At 40.0% G+C, this 19,928-nt stretch overlaps 1 protein-coding gene across 1 annotated transcript; it reads left to right on the top strand.

Moving 5' to 3' along the window:
* The first annotated feature begins 602 nt into the window (after positions 1-602).
* LOC131235571 (monooxygenase 2-like) lies at positions 603-16,285 on the top strand. The gene is made up of 5 exons (XM_058232777.1): positions 603-936; positions 6,317-6,382; positions 7,123-7,303; positions 14,563-14,794; positions 15,483-16,285. The coding sequence occupies exons 1-5, from the start codon at positions 716-718 to the stop codon at positions 16,037-16,039; spliced, it is 1,257 nt and encodes a 418-aa protein (XP_058088760.1). The 5' UTR covers positions 603-715; the 3' UTR covers positions 16,040-16,285.
* Positions 16,286-19,928: the final 3,643 nt, after the last annotated feature.

Genomic DNA, 19,928 nt, shown 5'->3' with positions numbered 1-19,928 from the left:
GAACAGGAAATTCCTGTACCTTACAAAAAGGGAATTATTGTATCTTACTATCTTTCGTATGTTTTAAGAAAATTCTAAAACATTCCCCCTTTTTTAATTAATGCACGTGCCTTTCCTGGAATCTTACAGGAATCTGTATCAAATGGCAAAATTAACCTCAATTGAGGAGTCGTTTTTATGTGCACTTGAGGGCCACTGTCATGTATAAATAGCATCCAATCCGTCTATCTGGGTCAGCCAATCATAAAAAATGGAAGCTTAAAAAATCATTTTAATCCAATAATAGGTAAGCCGGTCACGAGACAGAAAACAATGGAAAACCACCCATTTTCATAATGATCTAGCATTCTCTAAATTGTGGGCCACTGGGTAGTTGAATCAAAATGAATCTTGGATTTTCCCAGTTTCATGGTGCAATCATCAGGATGAATGGTTTGGATGATATGCACGTACCAAGGAGAGCCCATATATCTACAACAAGTTGAATACATGATAGGGGCAAAACCGTCAACTGCTCGATGATAACGATTTTGTTTCCGTGTACGTTATATACGCTGCCAACTTTGAAAAAAGATGAGGCTCAGGAGATGAATTTTAAAACAATTTTGCTTTGAAAAATACTGGTGATGACAAAAACAGTAGCTACTTTGGAATTGTTTTAAAATGGAGAGAGAGAGAGAGAGAGAGAGAGAGAGAGAGAGAGAGAGAGAGAGAGATGGAAATCTACGAAGAAGTGGTGATCGTTGGAGCAGGGATCGCAGGGTTAGCAACAGCTCTGGCGTTAAAGAAGGTAGGGGTCCGGGCATTGGTTCTTGAGAGGTCTCACGACCTACGTGCAGCTGGTGCTGCCATTACTCTTTTCCCTAACGCCTGGAGAGCACTCGATGCCCTTGGAGTTGCTACCAACCTCACCTCCATCTATCCTCCTTCCCATGGGTAAGTCTCTCTCTCTCTCTCTCTCTCTCAATGGGTGGGCATCCACTCCTAACTGTTGTCTGTGGTGTGGCCCATTTAAGTAATGGATTTGCCTGATTTTTAGGCTAATGGCGCAGTATGAAAGGTTGAATCTGATTGATGGAGTGGATGTTCAACATACACAACGGTGGCGCCCACAAAGCTCGATCTCTTTGGAAGTTTATGAGCTCTGGCCCGGTAGGGGTGTCAATGGGGAACGCGGATTGCGGACAGTCCCCGCCCGTCTCCAGCTGGGAACGGGCTTTGAGTAGCCACCGTGATGTATGCGTTTTATCCACACCGTCTATCCATTTTTCCGTATCATTTCATGGGCGTAAAACTTAGGCAGATCCAAGACACAGGTGGGCTACGTAATGGGGATTAAACTCTAAACGTTGAAAACTTCTTGGGGGCAATAGAAGTTCTGGGTCGAGCTGATATTTGTGTTTTATCTTCATCCAGGTGGGCCCTAGGAAAGTTTCAACAGTGATAATCATTATCATCAGTGCTTCCTATGGTGTGGCCCACCTGTTTCTTGGATCTACCTCAGTTTTGAGCCCATATTACGAAATGATAGGGAAAAATGAATGAACGGTGTGGATAAAACCCATACATCACGGTGGTCACTCAAAGCTACTGCCCGTTCCCAGTTGGAGATGGGCGGGGTAGGATGTAATCTGCATTAGTCAATGGTCGGGTTCGCCCACCCAGTCTTTGGGCCTGGCCCGCCTGCCTCAGGGGCACTTCCAATAATCTGACATCAGGAGTAAAAAGAAAAGAAAAGAAAAGAAAAGTTATTTCATCAACTATAAAAAGGGTTTTCGGCTCAGGTGGGCCCGGCCCACCATCCCGATGTTCTTTAGGTGAAATCTATCGTGACCACCAGGCCTGAAAATCAGTCCAATCCGAATTTTAAGTGGACCACACAATTGAAAATAATGTACATGGCAACACTCACCCTCTAAACTGTTTACTTTGTGTGCCACGACTAAATAACTAATAGATTTGATGTTTGTTCCCCGAGCCTAAGTTTTGGTGTGGTATCTAATGATTTAAGTAGATTTTATATAATCATCATAGTGGGCTTTGTAAATATTAACAGTGGATGTCTCTCTCACATTTATGTTCGTGTGGCCCCACCTAAATCACATGTCAGCTTACATTTTCAGCGATAGACTTAATATAAGATTACACATCTAATGGTCAGAGGGGAACTAACATACACATCACGGTGGCCCCCCCATAAAATAAAGGGCAGCGGCGTGCAAATCACATCAAGATGGAGATGGGTTATTATTCCACGTGGGCTCCACATTGGTGTTAATGTGAAGTCCACTTTGAACGTGTTTCAAGTAGACCATATGATTGGAAATAGTGTATAGGGCAACACTCGCCCTCCAAACTATTTTCCTATATGTGGCCCATTTGAATGACTAGTGGGGTTAATGTTTGGGTCCTAAGCCTAAGTTTTGTTGTGGGATCTAATGGTTGGAGTGGATTTTATATAATCATCACGGTGGACGTATAAATTTATATCTAGGGTGGGTGTCTCTCTTCCAACTATTTCTCTTGGTGTGACCCACATAAATCACACGAAGCATAATTTTTTTGACAATAGGCCTAACATAAGATTATAGATCTAGTGGTTAGAGTTAATCTCACATATACATCATGGTACCCCCTTAAAAAATAAAAGTTAGGTTGACTTGAGGAGGGTTATTTTTCGTACCCATCATGCCATCAGGAGATGAGTTAATTGTTACACATGAATTTTTGGAAAGCAGGTTGGTGGTTTGGGTAGGTTCCACATTGGTGTTGATGTGGGATCCACCTAGACCACCAAGTGTCTCACACCATGTTAGGCCCATGGCCTAATCATCATCTCCATCTTTGTTTCAAGTGTAATACGCTATTGAAAACAGTGTACAGGCAACACTCACCTTCCAAATTTTTTCCTTTCAAACTATTTCCCTTCTTTTGGCCCGCTCAAATAACTAGAGATGGGCATCGAGTCAAGTTGGACCGGATTGGGCCCAACTCGACTTGGTCCGAAATTTTCAATGCCCGACCCGAACTCGATCCGTTTCGGGACCGAGTTCGAGTCCTCCGAATCGATTCGATCCGTTGCACTGCTGGCCTGACCCGAACTGAGTCCGACTCGGTTAGAAAAATCGAGTCGATCGGGTTAGGTACGGTTCGGATCGAATCTTCCTGACCCCTTAAAGAGTTTCAATGGTAGACATTCAACCCCCACTGCTTTTACAGTGTGGTCCACTTGATCTTTAGATTTGTCTTACTTTTCAGATCGAGCCCGCTGAATGGATGGACGGTTTAGATATAACACATACCTCATGATGGGACCCACAAAACTTGCTGACGTCTAGCTTAGTGTGTGATACACCTACCAATCCACTTCCGGATTCTTTTATTGGACGAGGATTTCTGCATTAGGATGCTATGTGGGCCATAGTGATATTTATAAGAAATCCACACCGTCCATCAGTTGTGACAGCTCATTTTATGACATATACCAAGAAATAGGTGGATCCAAAGCTTGAGTGTGCCAAACGAGAGGGAAAACCAGCGAAGCTGGTCATTGAATCTACACTGTTTCCTCTCGTAAGGGCTACTTGAGTTTTGGATACAATTCATTTTTGGCCCCATGTCCTAAAATGAGCTCCCAAAACGGATGGACGGTATGAATTTATCACAAACATCACGATAGCACGTAAGAACTCGTGTGAAAGGCTTTCACTTGAAATCCGCATCCGTAGAGAGCTCGTGGCTCGATGCGAATAATAAATACTGGTATGAAGAGAAGCATACATGCAGTGAGGATGAGCAGGTTTTGATAGAATGCAGGCCCTGGCTTCAATGCCACAATTCAGGCCCTTCACACCATCTTATGGCATGCATTTGATGGATCTGGGCTATTCATTAGATAGTTCACATTGTGAAAAAACCTGTTACCAAAAATGAGGATATTTCATTCAACAATTGAACCACACATATGCACTAAATCTGAACCATTGATCCTTCTTTAATGGCCCACATAGAGGAAGGTTTAATTTTGATTCAAGCTATATTCAGTGTTAAATACCTGATGAATGACTCGGATCTCTGACATGTGTGCTATCGAACGGTGGGGCAAGACCCTGCATGGTAACTTTGATGGGGTACGCCCCATTCTATCAAAACCCTTTTCTCGCGTAGCCTTCTGACGAAAGCTTCTACTCAACAGCGAGGATAGCATGTAGGTTGCTCTGTCCATGAACCCTTTCCTGCGTGCAGGGCTGAGAAGATGGATTGGCTACTCCCCTTGCCACCAGCTGGTGGATAGTCAGTGCTCTGTAGACCCCACCATAATGTATTTATTTCATCCATGCCGTCTATCTATTTTTCTAGATCATTTTATGTATTAAACAAAAAATGAGGTATATCCCAATCTTAAGTGGACAACATTACAAGAAACAGTGTTGAATAAACATTGTGCAGATCGAATCGGATCGGATTGGTCCGGTTTAACTATTGATCCGAACTCGATCCGATTTACGGTCGAATCTAACTGGGCCAACTCAATTTGACCCGATCCTGGCCTTTGGTTCGAATCCGTCGAATTGGTCGATTTCTGCCCAACTCTACAAATAAAGATAGGCTTGATGTTTGGGCTCATGCCTAAATATTGGTGTAGCATCTAACGGTTATAGTGGATTATATATATATATTGAAAAGGTTCTTTGTGAGCTCGTGAGAACTTCCCATGAGGTTGAGCTGTGTGGGCCCCACCATGATGTATGTCTAACATCAACATCGTGCATTTGATGGGTCCCCTTTAAATTATGGGATATTCTAAAAATCATCCGTATGTGGAACTCATGTGGGCTATACCATTTAAAATCATGTGAAGACATGGCTAAAACATATAAAAGCACTTGGTGGGATCCACCTGAAATTTGGATGTAAACTTGTTCTAACTTCTCATCCAAGTGGGACACACATAATGGATGGGCTGAAATTGTGAACCAGTTCTCAGTGGGCCGAACAAATGATTATGAATGTTTTAATGGAGGGTAACCCTCCCAACTTTTGTATATGGTGTGGCCCACACAAGTCATCGATTGACTTGATTTTTAAGCCCTAGGCCAACCATGGAATGGGGCATCTGACTAATGGGGTAGATGTTCGACACACATCACGATGGGCCCACACAGCTCGAGCTCATGGGAAGTTCCCATGAGCTCGACTTTTCCTATATATATATATATATATATATATATATATATATATATATATATATATATATATATATATATATATATATATATATATATATATATATCATCATCATGTTGGGCATGAATTAAGGGTGGCCGTCTACTCTTGCCCCGGTGGTAGACTCTCAGGAGTTTCAACACCTGGTCAAGGGTTCGAGTACCTATAGGTGTTGAAATTCCACTAGCATGAGTGTGTTGGGGTGCGTGTGCGTGCATTAATAAAATAAAATAAAATAAAAGGGTGGCCGTCTGGCTAACCATTTTTTCCTTTGGTGTGGTCCATCTGAATCACAGGTTTGCCTAATGTAGTATTATAAATCTAGTGGCCAGAATAGATTTTACATAAATATTATTGTTTATTGTGTGCCCATAAAAAATCAAGGGTGTGCATTCCTTTCAAATGAGGCAAATCCAAAGCTCTATTGCTCTCACGTAATTATAAATTACAGTGCTTCTAGTTGCATTGAGTTACTTATATAGTCCAACCATTGATCAAGACCGTTCACTGGGTTCATCACATATTTCAAGGGCTATCATGCAAATAAGAACCATTTGATCAATGGTCTTTAATATGGACGGTCAAAAACAATTACACAAAAGTAGGTCCAATAATTTTTTTTTTGATCCATCTATTTATTAGGGCCTGTCATGGATTGCTTTTTAATCTAAAGAATCACTCTTGTTATGCAATTGTAACCATTACAACCGTGGGTCCAAAAATGGATGGCTGTGGAAGGTATAAGGGCAAATCAAAGATGGATTGGGTCATCCCATCGGTAACATTTTAAAAGTGTTTTAGGCTTAATGGATGGTTCAAATCAACGGAATGGACTGTCCAAGTGAACCAATGTAACCTGTGAGCACCATATCTGATAGCACTTAGAGTATTTCTAATGAACTTAGCTTATATCATAAATCACACTTGTGAATGGCCCGACCTTGGGCTGGGCATACTCATCTACGCCTGAATAGGCCAGTCGTTGGTGGACCAGGCAGGCCTCAGGCCTATGTTTTGCTTTGTAGATTGGGCTTGGACGGACACCAGCCCTGCCACGGTTAGCCCTTTGACATCCTTATTTATTTTGCAGGGGATCCGTTACTAGTGTAGCTACTGGAGCTCAACAGCAGGTTTCTTTCTCTGGACCCTTGGACAGGTAAAAGGAATTATAATTGCTGATTTATTTGGTACTTGTCTTGCCTAAAATCAAGCCCATCAGTGAGTTCAAACCTCAAAAAAAATGGAGGGCTGGATAAAAAGGTGACCATATCTATACTCACTAGAGTTGGGCAAGGGACGACTCGACTTGTCTGACATGTTCAGACCCAACTCGATTTGAAATACGTGGGGAGTCCATCCGACCTTAACTCAAACCGAGTCAAGTTCGGGTCACCCGGTAGCTCGACTCAAAATCCAACTCGATACTGAATCGATTCGATTCGAAACTCGACTCGTGCCCAGCTCGTGGATAGCCGCTGCACCTCACCCGACTCGGTGCCGACTCGACTTGACTCGGTACTTGTGACCAGGTCGGACTCAGTCTGGATTAGTCAAGGCGAGACCTGAACTCGGATCAGGTCAGGCAGGTTGAACTCGGTACTAAGTTGGTTAGGTCTATTTTAAAACCAGATCGAGTCGAGTTAACCCTAATTCAGTCAGACTTGACTCAATGCCCAACTCTAATTTATTACTCACGATACATGAATGGCCCACTTGATTGGGTCATGTACTATAGTGAGATATGGTTGGTACACACACTTTCATGTGTGCCAAAAGTGGATGTGCGTAGCTTTACAAGCATTTGGGATTAACAAACCTCTCTTTTTATTTATTTATTTAATTAATTTTACACCCAAGCTAGAAAAATAAAAATTCACTAATGGACTGTCTAAGCAGGGGAAGTATGGAAGTGAGGTCAGTGCATAGGAAAGCATTGCTGGAAACTTTGGCTGAGGAACTGCCACCTGGCACAATTCGGTTCTCGTCAAAGCTTGCATCCATCAGCAGCAACGAAACACTTAAAGATTCACCTACTTATGTCCTTCACATGGATGATGGCACTGTTGTCAAAACAAAGGTAGGTTCCTCAGTTTGCAAATGCATGCATGCAGTCATTGCACACGTGTCTTAAATGTACCTATGATGCAGGACAATTAACCACTTGCTCTAAAAGCTCAAATTGATAGAGCATGACAAATTAATCCCTTTATCTCATAGCTTAGGCCCCAAATCTATGGGTTAAGTCCTCCACCGAACCCTCCTCGTGAGCCCCATATCCATGGGTTCTGCCCCCTCGTGAGCCCCAAATCCATGGGCTTTGCCTCACACGAGTCATCCACCTCACACGGGCCCCAAATCCATGGGTTATGCGGGCCACCACCCCGAGTGTACCTCTGTATCCCACAGGCCACCCCACTCGAACCCGGTGTGAAAATGCTCCCACATTAATCACCCCCAGTAAGGAGTATCGAACACGAGACCTCCTGCTCTGATACCAATTTGATGGAGGACAATTAACCACTTGCTCTAAGAGCTCTCACAGGCCACCCCACTCGAACCCGGTGTGAAAATGCTATCGCATTAATCACCCCTAATGAGGAGTATCGAACACGAGACCTCCCGCTCTGATACCAATTTGATGCAGGACAATTAACCACTTGCTCTAAAAGCTTTAATTGTCCTGCATCAAACTCATTCCCGGTCTGTCAGTTTCTACATCTTTCTATAAGTCTTATGGTCCAAAATACATTACTACAGTAATTTTATTTTATTTATAAACAATTATTTGGAAATGTTATTTAGTAGTCTTACAACTCATCTTCTACCGAATATATGAAAAATGACAGGGCTTGAATGCCATCCAACTTGTCTATAACATGCAATAAAATAACTACGTCTATGCGTTGATCCTAGCTACGTGACTGAGCCTTCAAACAAATGGTAGATGATGTATTATGAGTAGAGAACGGCTCAATAGATCTCACAAATTCAGGCCTGAAGAGCCCTTATTATTATTATTAAAAAAAAAAAACAAGTCTAAACACCCAATAAATATGTAGCTTCCAATGGTCATAACTTTATGACTAGTTATCAACATTTCACGTAAAATATACGGTTGTAAAGCTATTGACGAGCTCTATGATGTGGAGTCTATTTCCTCAAAAGGATTCTACGATTGCATTTTAGTACAAAATTTATTATTTTTGGTAAGTTTTGTTTTCGTTATTTTTAAGGTTTTAAGAGTCTTATTACGGTTCAGAGTATTTATTCAAGTCATTTAAAGGTTGTTTACAAGTTTTGGTAGGATTAGGCATTTTTTTTATACCATTTTTGGTATTTTTCATATTTGGGGAAATTTCTTACTTTGAGTTAAATTAGGGTTTATGATTTCCTTTCCTTAAATAAGCATATTACATACATTATAAGTAGCAATTTCATCCATATATCACTTATATTTCTTGTTTTAGAGATTTCTATCTTCTTTTCAAAGGCTTTTCTTGAGAAGAAGATAACGAACTCTTTTCTTTATTCGATGCTCCTTTTACATTAATAAAAAACAAAAATAGTTACGCTGCAGTTCACTCAGGGAGTTTTTGGATGCTTGTAAAATCCAACTTAGGTAATTCTTTTAGCAGTAAATTGTTCACAAGGTGTAAAGACTTGATACCATATAAACCCTTTAAACCAAAAATCTTGCAATGGTTGTAAACCAAACTAGGTGAGCAGCACTTGTGAAGCCTTTACTTCTGGCAGCCAATTTTTTCGAAATCATCTTACTTCCAATGGCATTTTACCAATGCCAAACAAAAGGAAACTGCTTGCATAATAAAGATTTTATCAATATCCACAGATGACATGATGTAGTTTACCTGCAAAACTCTTTTACTTTTAAAGAGTTCACATGAGTAGGATTTTACCTGCATTAAAATAACCTATCAGGGATAAACAAGTGATTGATTGTGATTTTAGATCCATGGTGGGCAGACAATGATTTCTTGTATACATGTGAGAAGAAATAGAAAATCCAAAATTCAATAAATTTTTTTTTTTTCAATTTCCAAAAACTATTAACAATCTAAGTAGCTAATAGGAACAATATCCCCAGTCATCTAGATAGATTGGCAGACCTCATGTAATGTTTGTGTGTAAGATCAGTCACAATGTATCGTTGAGTCAATCTATAAGTGATGGTTCTATTTTATCATTTCATTGTGCAAGCATGCTAGTTCTATAGGACATGAAGTCTTCTTATTACTCTGCTCTTCGTGGCAAGCTTATGATGAGGTGGTGTTCTATTAGTGTGCACTCTGAAGGTCATGTGTTAACATGTGAAAAGGCCTAAGCGCACTAGGAAAGCAACTGATTAAAGATCTAATCATGTGCAGTTGGCTTAGATGAAGATCATAAATAATTGCGTGATGTTGATAATGCATAAAAGTATTAGATTGTAGTTCAAGGGTGTGATGATTTTTTTTTATTTTTTATTTTGAAGACATATGGTGTCCTTGGTCCTTTTGAGGTGAGATTATTCCTTGTGGATACACACAACCACCCACAACCACGTGTATCAGGTAATGCTGAAGAGGGGAGTCGAACCTACACCAGTAGGGAACAAACCCACAGTGATTGAATTACGTGACTATGGAAATGACCCACAAGATAGGATGCATATTTTAGGTTTGAGCCCGTATTTGCATCTATGGTCCCTCTCGTCTATGACTACAAAAAATAATGACACCTTCTTATTTCCATTTGTCTAGTGGACAACTTGTAATAAAAGGAAATGAGGAGATAGAGGGGATGAGAGAACATCCAAGCAGTTCTTTATGATTCAGATTCTCCCTCGTAATTCAAATCTATGGATTGTTCAGATTCTTTTGTGGAATCACAGTGAACACTTATTTATGTTTAAAGGAAACCTTTCAATTAATGCTTGATCATGCAAATTAATTTTGGAATTTTGTTGATTTGCCTTCCTGAGTTTATATGTATATTTTTTAATAACTCTTCTTTCCGTAATTCTAACACTTTTTTGGACCACTAATGTTGAGATTTTATAAAACCATCCCATGATTCTGACCTCGAACAAAGTAGAAGAGAAACATTTTCAACATCTTCAATTTTTACTTAGATCACCACCAATTTGCTAATCAGAAGAAAAAAAAAAAAGAGATAAAGAAGCAAAAAGGATTATATGTTTTGGCAATGTTGACTATGTTCACGGGTGGCAACCGAGCTTTCTTGTTCACTAAATCAAGGAATACCAGAGAACACATGGATCTTCTCTCTCGCACTCTATCATTGTATACAAAGATCTCTCTCAAGGCATTCTCTACATGTGTTTTTCTTTTTGTAAACAACACACCCAAGGGAAACTTTTTGTCCCAATACTACCAAAACTATGATTCACACAATGTAGAAAGAAAGAAGGACAAAGCAGTTTCTAGTTAAGAAAAACCTTGCGGACACAATAACCCCTACATATGTCCCTTTGAAACTATATTCGAGTGTACAATTCTATCACTCATCAAACCTAGATTTTTGCTTGCAATGCGCGTGGGCTCTCTAAAAATTAAGAACTTTAGTAAAGGTAACCCTAATGCAGGGACATGTGATGACCTAACCCTACATGCATGTATAATCAGGTTAAAGATGTCCGCATCAAACCCCGAAGTTTCAGCATCTTCACCGCAGTAGTGCTGAATAGAACAATCACCATATGGCTTGATGTTGGTCATCATTTTCATGGGCCATTGACACTTATGTCCTACCATAGTTGTTTACCTATTCTTAGCTTTAGTTGTTGACAAAGATATTATCAGTTTCTCTCTTAATACTCCGAAAAATACTAAGACTAGAGTACATAGCCAGTAATCAATCTATGGGTTGTTAGATCAACCTGTAATCTGCATTGTAAATCAATTCATCTCAAATGCAACTCCTTTCTCATAGAGGATCTCAAAATCTACTATGCCCCTGAGTAATCTCTAGATGGGCCAAACTATTGGCAGATGAGGCTTTCTGGGCCAAGCACAATAAGAGACTCAAAGGTACATAGCTTTTGGGTCCATCTATGAAACATGCTCTACTTATATTATAGTTCTAACATTGTAGGATCAAACAAAATCTCAATCATTCATATGTGTGCTATACTACTTGGAACAAGGGCTTTAAGAAGTAGATGGACAAGATCATGCTTGCCTTTCAATTCCTCAAATGTGGCCTGTAGCTTATTTTCCTTCTGTGTCAATTTCGAAGCTACCAATTGGATGGTTGGAACTGTCCAATTTATTTGACGCTTAGATATGACTGCAAGGTAGGAGGAACATACTCGGTGAACAGTCTACATTCTTTCAACATGTGACAACAGTATCATTCTGGTTGAATGACTTGTTTTTGTCCATGAAAGAATAGGATATTTTCACACACCTACCGTTATAGCACCAAAATTCTAGGTGCTAGACTGCTACAATGTGTTTGGCCAATGGTAGTAGCAACCATAGTTTTAAACAAATAAATAAATAAATAAATAAAATCCTATAATTCAAAAATTGGATAACTTGACTCAATTTCTAGCTAGGTCGGGTCAACTATAAAACCTGATGAGTCTTTGACTCACTCAACTCGATATTTTAAGTGTAACCATAGTTCCAAAACTCAGTATCTCGAGTCAAAACTTGGCTGAGTCAACAGGACTAGGCCAGATTTCGAGCCAAGTCAAAACTTACCTGGAGACAACTGATTTCTTGGTAAAATGGAAAAAAATTGTATGTGAGAACTCAAACTCAGAACCAATAACAGAGGATCCAAGTGTGCTAACAGTCCAATAAGCATTTTTCTTGTGTTTAAATTTTTTTTTTATTTCACGTACAATGAGATTAATATTTACCACCAGCCTGTGTAATTTATACTATATTTATTATAATTTTTTTATTAATAGATCAGGTTGAGCCAAGTAAAGAATTGTTGGCATCGTTGAGTCGACCTACTAGGTTGGCATCCAGTTGAGTTGACTGAAAATGAACAACAAGAGACACTATTTGCAAAAACACAAAAGGGATGGTGTTATTGCTAGGTCATTGGACCATAAAGGAAAGTGCTACATGTCAAAACCGCATATTTAAAATAGTGTAATGCTTCATATTTTTGAACAATAACAACAATTGATGAAGTTACTACTGTTATTTAGGAAAAATAGGTTGACAAGACCTTGACTAGGTCCTGCTTAATCAGAGTTTCAAGTTGCCGAGTTTCAAAGTGGACTTACAAGTTTTAGAACTATGTTTGAAAGTCTTCCTAATGCTCGTGGATTATACATTAGCCATTTAGACCTACCAAGTCATGGCCCCATCATGGATGGAGCGTGGCTTAAAGATCACACCAGTTTGATGATGGTATCCTTTTAGCTGGTTGAACCTGGACAAATGGTCATTTCCTTTTTAACTAGCAACTAAATTTGGACTCCCGATAATTTTAATTACACACAGTTGGATTGGTTTGATTTTAGTTTTTAAGGATGTCCACAATGACCCCATTATTTTATATTCTCGGTTAGGTGCATGTATGCCATGTGTACTGCATGTAAGTTCCTGCAAATGCCTTTTTTGTTGAAGCTTAGATCTATTTAGTAGATGCTTAAAAATGAGTTCAACTCATTTTGCTTGAGAATAATTATGTATTAGAGAACAAGATAAAAATACAAACAAAAAACAAGGAGCAAAGCCCCTAGACAGAAGTAGAAAAGAAGAAGAACAAAAGCCCACATCCTAAGCCAGGGATATAAACACTCACACCTCGGGCCTGGGAAGAAAGAAAGGAAAAAGAAAATGAAGAAAAGCTCACACCCTAGTCCAGGGAAGGAAGCCCACACTTAGGCCCAAGGAAGGAAGGAGAAGAAATCAAATGAGACATGCTAAGTCGCTGACAGGAAAGAAAAGAGAATCGTAATGATTGTCCAATGAACTCTTAGATTCCACTAGCACTATTCAAATCTGGATTCCCATGGATATTATTTTGAGTGGTCATGTTTGGATAGCAAGTGGAAATTTCAATTCTCTCACAATGGTCACATCATATCTTTTGCATAAGAAGTTGATGATGGAATAGGGTAATGATTTTTATGTGGAATCCGAATATTTTCTTTGCCATCCAAACATAGGAAAACACCTCATCATGAGAAAAGTTCTTCATTTTCTTTACTCCCCCCCCCCGCCCCCCCCCCCCTTACTATCCAGACTTCATCTTTGTGGAGAGATTTAAGCTTTCTAGGCATTTGCTTGCTTTTATTCAACAATGGAGATTAGGTTGCAATGAGTTGTCTTTAATTCCCTATCCTGGCGTTTAGCATGCTCAAATATTCAGATGCTCTGGTGATTGGAACGGCATCATCATCATCATCATCATCATCGAAGCCTTAACTCAATCAATTGGGGTCAGCTAATTGTCAAAATACATGAATCAAGTAATTCATCACATTGTATTATGTTATAAACCATCCGAAGATCTACGCAGTGCATAGATCAAGATTAGACCATCCATAATCAGAAACTTAAAAGAAAAAGGAAAAAAAGACAATGAAAACCATATCAAACAAATATCAACAGTCAGAAACCTTGTGTCAAAGTGCATGTGTTCTCAAAATGGTAAGCATGGCCTAACAATATAATACTTCAATGATGACCCTGGCTGTGGATTTTTGAAGTTGAATTGCAACTACTGTAATATTTCTTTTCAATGCTCTGAATTCATCTACACAGTGATAGCGTAAGTTTATTTTTTATTTTCATTTTTATTGCTGTCCGTTCCATGATTATAAGTTCACAACCCCAGCCGATTCCCATTTTGGGTGGAATAGATTTACTAATTTTTTAATTTCAGTTTCTCAAGTAGTGTTTGATTGATTACGTATTAATCAATATTTGATTAATTGGTCCAAGGTTATTGAAAAGCAAAATTTTCTAACATAGGGAGTGCTAAAAGTTAAATTCGATATTAAAAATAAATAAATAAATAAAAACAATTCTACCAGAAATACTTCAAGATAGAGCAAAATATGGACAGTCAAATCATCAAACCAATCTCAGCATGTTGGCCCCAATGGTGCAACAAATGCAAAATGAGTTCAGTATAACATTCTAGCTACTACAATGAATGCTGCTATTGCGAATCACCATCCATGTAAAAGATTCTCATATAGATTTAATGATATATAAATCTGCAGAGTCTCAAATAGGTTTAATCATATATCAACCTGCCAACTTCAATTATTATGGCTTTACTTTCAAAGAATATAATGTATTTTATTAAGTAGACTTGGCCTACCCACATGCATCGCAGGTGTTAATAGGGTGCGATGGGGTGCACTCAGCAATCGCGCGATGGTTGGGACTTTCCGCTCCCGTTTATTCAGGTCGTGCAGCAGTGCGTGGTTTAGCTGTATTCCCTGAAGGACATGGGCTTAACCATGAAACCCAGCAGTATGTAGGTGACGGTTTCAGGGCAGGTTTTGTTCCTCTCACTAATAAAGACGTTTATTGGGGCATCACCTACAAAAAATCATTAATCAATGGTGAGTTTTCTTTTCACTAATCGCTCACTGAGTGAATGGTTTATGTTTTGTGTTATTTGTGTAATATAATTTGAATCTATGAAAAACTAGAGCCTATCAATGCACTCGCGCTCTGAGGTTTTACATGTTAATGGGCCCATCGATGAGGGGAATGATCTTGCAGGAGCTGAATCGTATTGGAATGAAGTTCAATTCAGAAGAAGACCATCTTACTGGCGTATGATTCTGAAGCATCACCTTCATCAAGTCATCCTAGCCATACCATCCCTGACTTGGAAAAAGAGAAGATGGCCATCTTGCTGATGGACTTTGATCATCCAGTTGGCATGAGCCTTTTGTGGCCACCCATGAAATGTACTCTGAACTTATGAACAGTTGGGATCGGTGGATTGTCCAAGCGACCCTATTGAACTTGACTCGACGTGATCATTCCACAACTGATACATTCTACTTATTGGAGTATTTTTCAAAAGTTTGTGCGGTCATTAGCACTGAAAATAAGCCAACATGACTCATGTTACAGTGGCCATTATTTTTACAATTTCTTATATTTGGATCTAGTCATAAATGCCTACATTTGAATTATGTGGGATCCACTACCTAACTACCATTCAACAGCTAAGGTGGTGGTCCCCACTCTTATCCCTCATTGGGATTAATTGAGATTGTTTCACAATCAAAACTGCAGGAGAAGAGACCAGGGACCCGGAGCTGATACAGAAGGACGTATTGGAGAACTTGGCCAAGAACCTCCCTGAAATTTACTTGGATATGGCGCGACGTTGTGATCTGGACACGTTAACATGCGCACCATTGATGTTCAGGTACCCATGGGACGTCATATTCGGTACCATATCTAAGGGTACTGTAACGGTTGCCGGCGACGCTATGCATCCAATGACACCTGAACTGGGCCAAGGTGGTTGTTTAGCACTGGAGGATGCGGTCATCCTTGGACGGTGCATTGGGAATTCATTACTGGAGAGTAGAAAAATTGAATCGAAAAGGGTTAAGGACGCATTAGAGAGGTACGTTAAGGAGCGGCGATGGCGTGCAGCTGGGATGATTACTGGGGCTTATTTTTCAGGGTGGGCGCAGCTAGCAGGCTCAGGATGGCTCTCAAGGTTCATCAGGGATAAGATCTTCTATGGGTTGCTTTTCAGTAAGTTGGTCGATGCTACACACTATGATTGTGGAAAGTTGCCATCAATTTCTTCTCCGATCGACAATAATAAACTAGATTGATTATTTGATGATTCTTTCTGTGGTTACTATAATAAGATCGCTGATACTATGCACTGCGACTGCGGATGTCCATTTTCTCTTTGATTGACAAGCATAAACTACATTGATCAATATATTTTTTATGTAAATTCTAAAAAGACTGATAAATTAAGATTTCTTGAAGTAGTTTTAATGCAAACCTCTCACTCTCATCCTCAGAACAAGTAGAATGAGTATCATTGATTAAGTTCCATTTGAGTCATTGCATATTTTCCTTCCATTTTAAAGCACTTATGCGAAATCTGAGAATTCTATGATCTACAACTAGGAGTGCAAATGGCTCAGGTTGACCCCTCAAGTTAATGGACCTGTCCCAACAATGATTGCATATGCGTAAAAAATTTAGACCCTTGGGGAAGGTCTGGATCCAAAAGATCCAAAAGTTTGACCCATGTTACTAAATGGATTGGACCCTTGGGGCGGGTCTGGATACAAAAGGTCTAAAAGTTTGACACTTGTTACTAAATGGATTGGCTTTGAGTCCTCTTAAAACCAACCCAACCCTACCTTACCTAGACCCAGTTTTGAAATGTTTTTGATTTGTGTCATTTGAAAATGGACCTAACCCGAACCTGACGAAAGAAATAGTACTTATTTATTTGGGTTTTATTTTCTTTTGTGCTAGATTACAACAATGGTTCACTGCCTTTTTTTTCTTCTAAAAGTGGATGCTCATCCATTACCTGTGACAACCTAACCTTGCTAATCATAGGCTTTATCAATGGAGAATATACCAAAAATTATAATAATTGAACTACCCTAATTAACCATTGAATTTGGGCTACTAGCTATTTTATTCTTCACCATTAAAATTGATAGCGACTGCCAAATTGAATAGTTTGGAGCATTATTTGTATGAAAATTCTTGTAATTTTTATACCCAACCAAGACCTGCCCAAACGCAGCCCATATGATAAATGAGTCAGGTCTATGTCTTCCTATACCCAGACCCAAGCAATTAAACAAATGGTTTTGCTATTTTTGACTTGGACCTCCTAATTTTAATGGGTTGGGTCTAGGTACAAAATTTTGATCTGATTCTTAAATGAGTGGATGCAGGCGCTCTGCCGCCTAAAATAACCCATCTCATTTTCACCCTATCTACAACCTATGGTGATCTATCAGTTCCCCGTGGAAGTTGGTTAGTCTCTACTTGTTTGTTATTTTCGCAACCACCTGACAGTGTTGACCACCCTGATTAATGTTATTTTCAGAAACACCTGGTGTATACAGGTCTGTTTAGACGCATTTATAGAAAAGGGGATTTATACAAATAGGGTTTTCACACATTTGCTCTTTTGCTCATTCAAGCAATGCCTATAGACAAACAGTGATTTAGCTCAAAATGCCTATAGGCATGTGTTGGGATTTGTGCTGCGGAAACACACAGATTTGGATCTAGGATAGTAATCCAATGCAAGCACACATAAGAGAACACAAAGATTTAATGTGAAAAACCCTTGCGGGAAAAAACCATGGCACAAAGCGACAAAAATCCACTATGAAAATAAAAATTACAAAGAGAGAGGACTTACCAGATTCGAACAACCTCGAATCTAACCCTTACTACACCCTTTGATAACCCTAGAACCCTTTTAGAAACCCTTGGAAATCGTTTAGGAATCCTTTAGAATTCTCTAGAAAGGCCCTAGGGACCTCTTTTTATAGTTTAGGAAACTTCACTTACTCACCTCTTTGAAATCGCCTCAAATTTGCGCAGTCCACGCAGCATCTGCGTAACCCTCGACTAGTCGAGCTAGGGCTTCGACTGGTCGAAGGACCCCTTTGACTTGTCGAGCTTGTCCCTTGACTGGTCGTGTCTGTCCCTCGACTGGTCGAGCATCCTGGAAATCCCAAACACTTGTTGCTAGACTTCGAGTCGAGCACCACTAACAAAAAATGTGGCTTTTAAGATTTAAGATATCTGTTTTCACAACAATCTCCATCATGTCTTCAATCTTTACCGTATAACTTCTTAACCTCTTGTCTTATTTCTGCATCACATCATAGCTTCTCATGCACACTCCGTCTTTCCTTTTCACCATCGCCAAGCCTAAAGAAGTTACACAGAACTTGAACTTCTCTATAGGAATGACTTTGGTGAGCATGTCTGCCGGATGTAAATCCATATGCTCAACCACCTTTGCTCTTGTCTTCTCAAAAGTAAGACGTAGTCTTCTATACCATTTCATCGCCACCCAATATTGCTTGCCGGGGTATTTGCTCACAACACCAATAGCCTGTGAAATAACTGGTTTAATACAGACCATGGCATGCATTGCCAACCACATTCGAATAAGGCTCATGAGACATATCCTGCTTTTCCTCATCTATTTTAGGACATGTCCTGAGGAAAACTTGAAGAGAGACACGTAGGAAACACTCTCCGGCTTTGCCTAGTCCATGACATCCTTGATCAATACCTACTCAAGGTATTTTGTCTGTGATAACCAAAGCCTACTCCTCTTTCAGTCTCAATGCCGAGAACCATCTTTGCAGCCCCCCAATCCTTCATCCTAAATATCCCACTTAACTGAGTATTTAGTACATTGATTTCAGACGTCATAATTGACGATCTACATGTCATCAACATACAATTCTTGACTCACCATAAAGGAATCAAACCATTGCATAGGTGACAGATCGTACAACAATCTCCTGCAAACTTTTTCTCATCCCCTTTAAACTTCGAACCGCTCTGGTTGCTTCATGTATATCTGCTCTTCTAATTTTCCGTACAGAAGTGCAGACTCCACATCCATCCTTTCCAGCTCAAGATCGCATTGGCCAGCCAGTGCTAATCACGAATCTAATATACATCTGCTATACCGTCGTCGCGAATATCTCTGAGAAGTCGAACCCTTCTCTCTGAGCATGACCCTTCGCTACAAACCTCACTCTATATCTATGTTGTATCCTCCTGAAGATCCACCTACATCCAACTGCTTTCCGACCCACTGGAAGCTCTACCAGCTCCCATGTGTTGATTTGGTAAAACGAGTTCATCACATTGTCCATAGTTACCTTCCACTTCTCAGCACTAGGCTTACCAAGAGCTACCTGAATAGTAAACGGATCACTTTCACCTGTAACGAGAGTATATACAATATTGGAGTCGTCCATATATCTCGTCGATATCCCACGATTATGCTGTATGATTCTTCTCACAAGAGGCTGCTCCACCTGCTCTACATCCCTGTCCGCGCGTCTTAGCCTTCATGCCCTACCCGCTCATGTGGTCATGCCCAGCATGCCACACACGTGCAGAGGTGGAATCCGCTACAGCCACTGTAGCTCCACCTTTTGAAGTGCTCCCGATTAACCTGTACATGTTACCGAGTCATTGCGCTTTTATGATTACCCGTGCCCCCTTAGATACTTTAAGAGCATCATCAATACCTGTGAACTTACAGCCCGTTGCCTCAAGTACACCAAGAGAAATCAGGCTCTTCTTCATATCAGGAACGTGCCTCACTCCAATCAGGTATGCTTTGTCTCATCAAACATCTTGACACGCACCATACCAACAACCACAATATTACAGGCACTGTCATTGTCCATAAATACATGTCCACTATCGCACTCCTTGTAGCTGGTGAACCAACTCCGATGAAGAGTCATGTGAAAGGATGCCCCTATGTCAAGAATCCACTCGCCCTTACGATCATCGTATGGGCATCTGATCGTAGACACGGACAAAACATAACCATCACATCCACTCGATTCATCTAACGTTGCAGCATTGGCCTCCCTGTACGAAGCCTTAGATTCTTTTCTCTTAGATCTAAGATTTGTATAATCCTTCTTCACATGTTCTTCCATCCCACAGTTCCAGTACTTTAGCTTTCCT

Source organism: Magnolia sinica, chromosome 19 (genome assembly GCF_029962835.1).
Source record: "Magnolia sinica isolate HGM2019 chromosome 19, MsV1, whole genome shotgun sequence".
Classification (NCBI taxonomy): domain Eukaryota; kingdom Viridiplantae; phylum Streptophyta; class Magnoliopsida; order Magnoliales; family Magnoliaceae; genus Magnolia; species Magnolia sinica.
The sequence above is the reverse complement of the archived record's forward strand: the minus strand, read 5'-3'. Positions and strand labels throughout refer to the sequence as shown.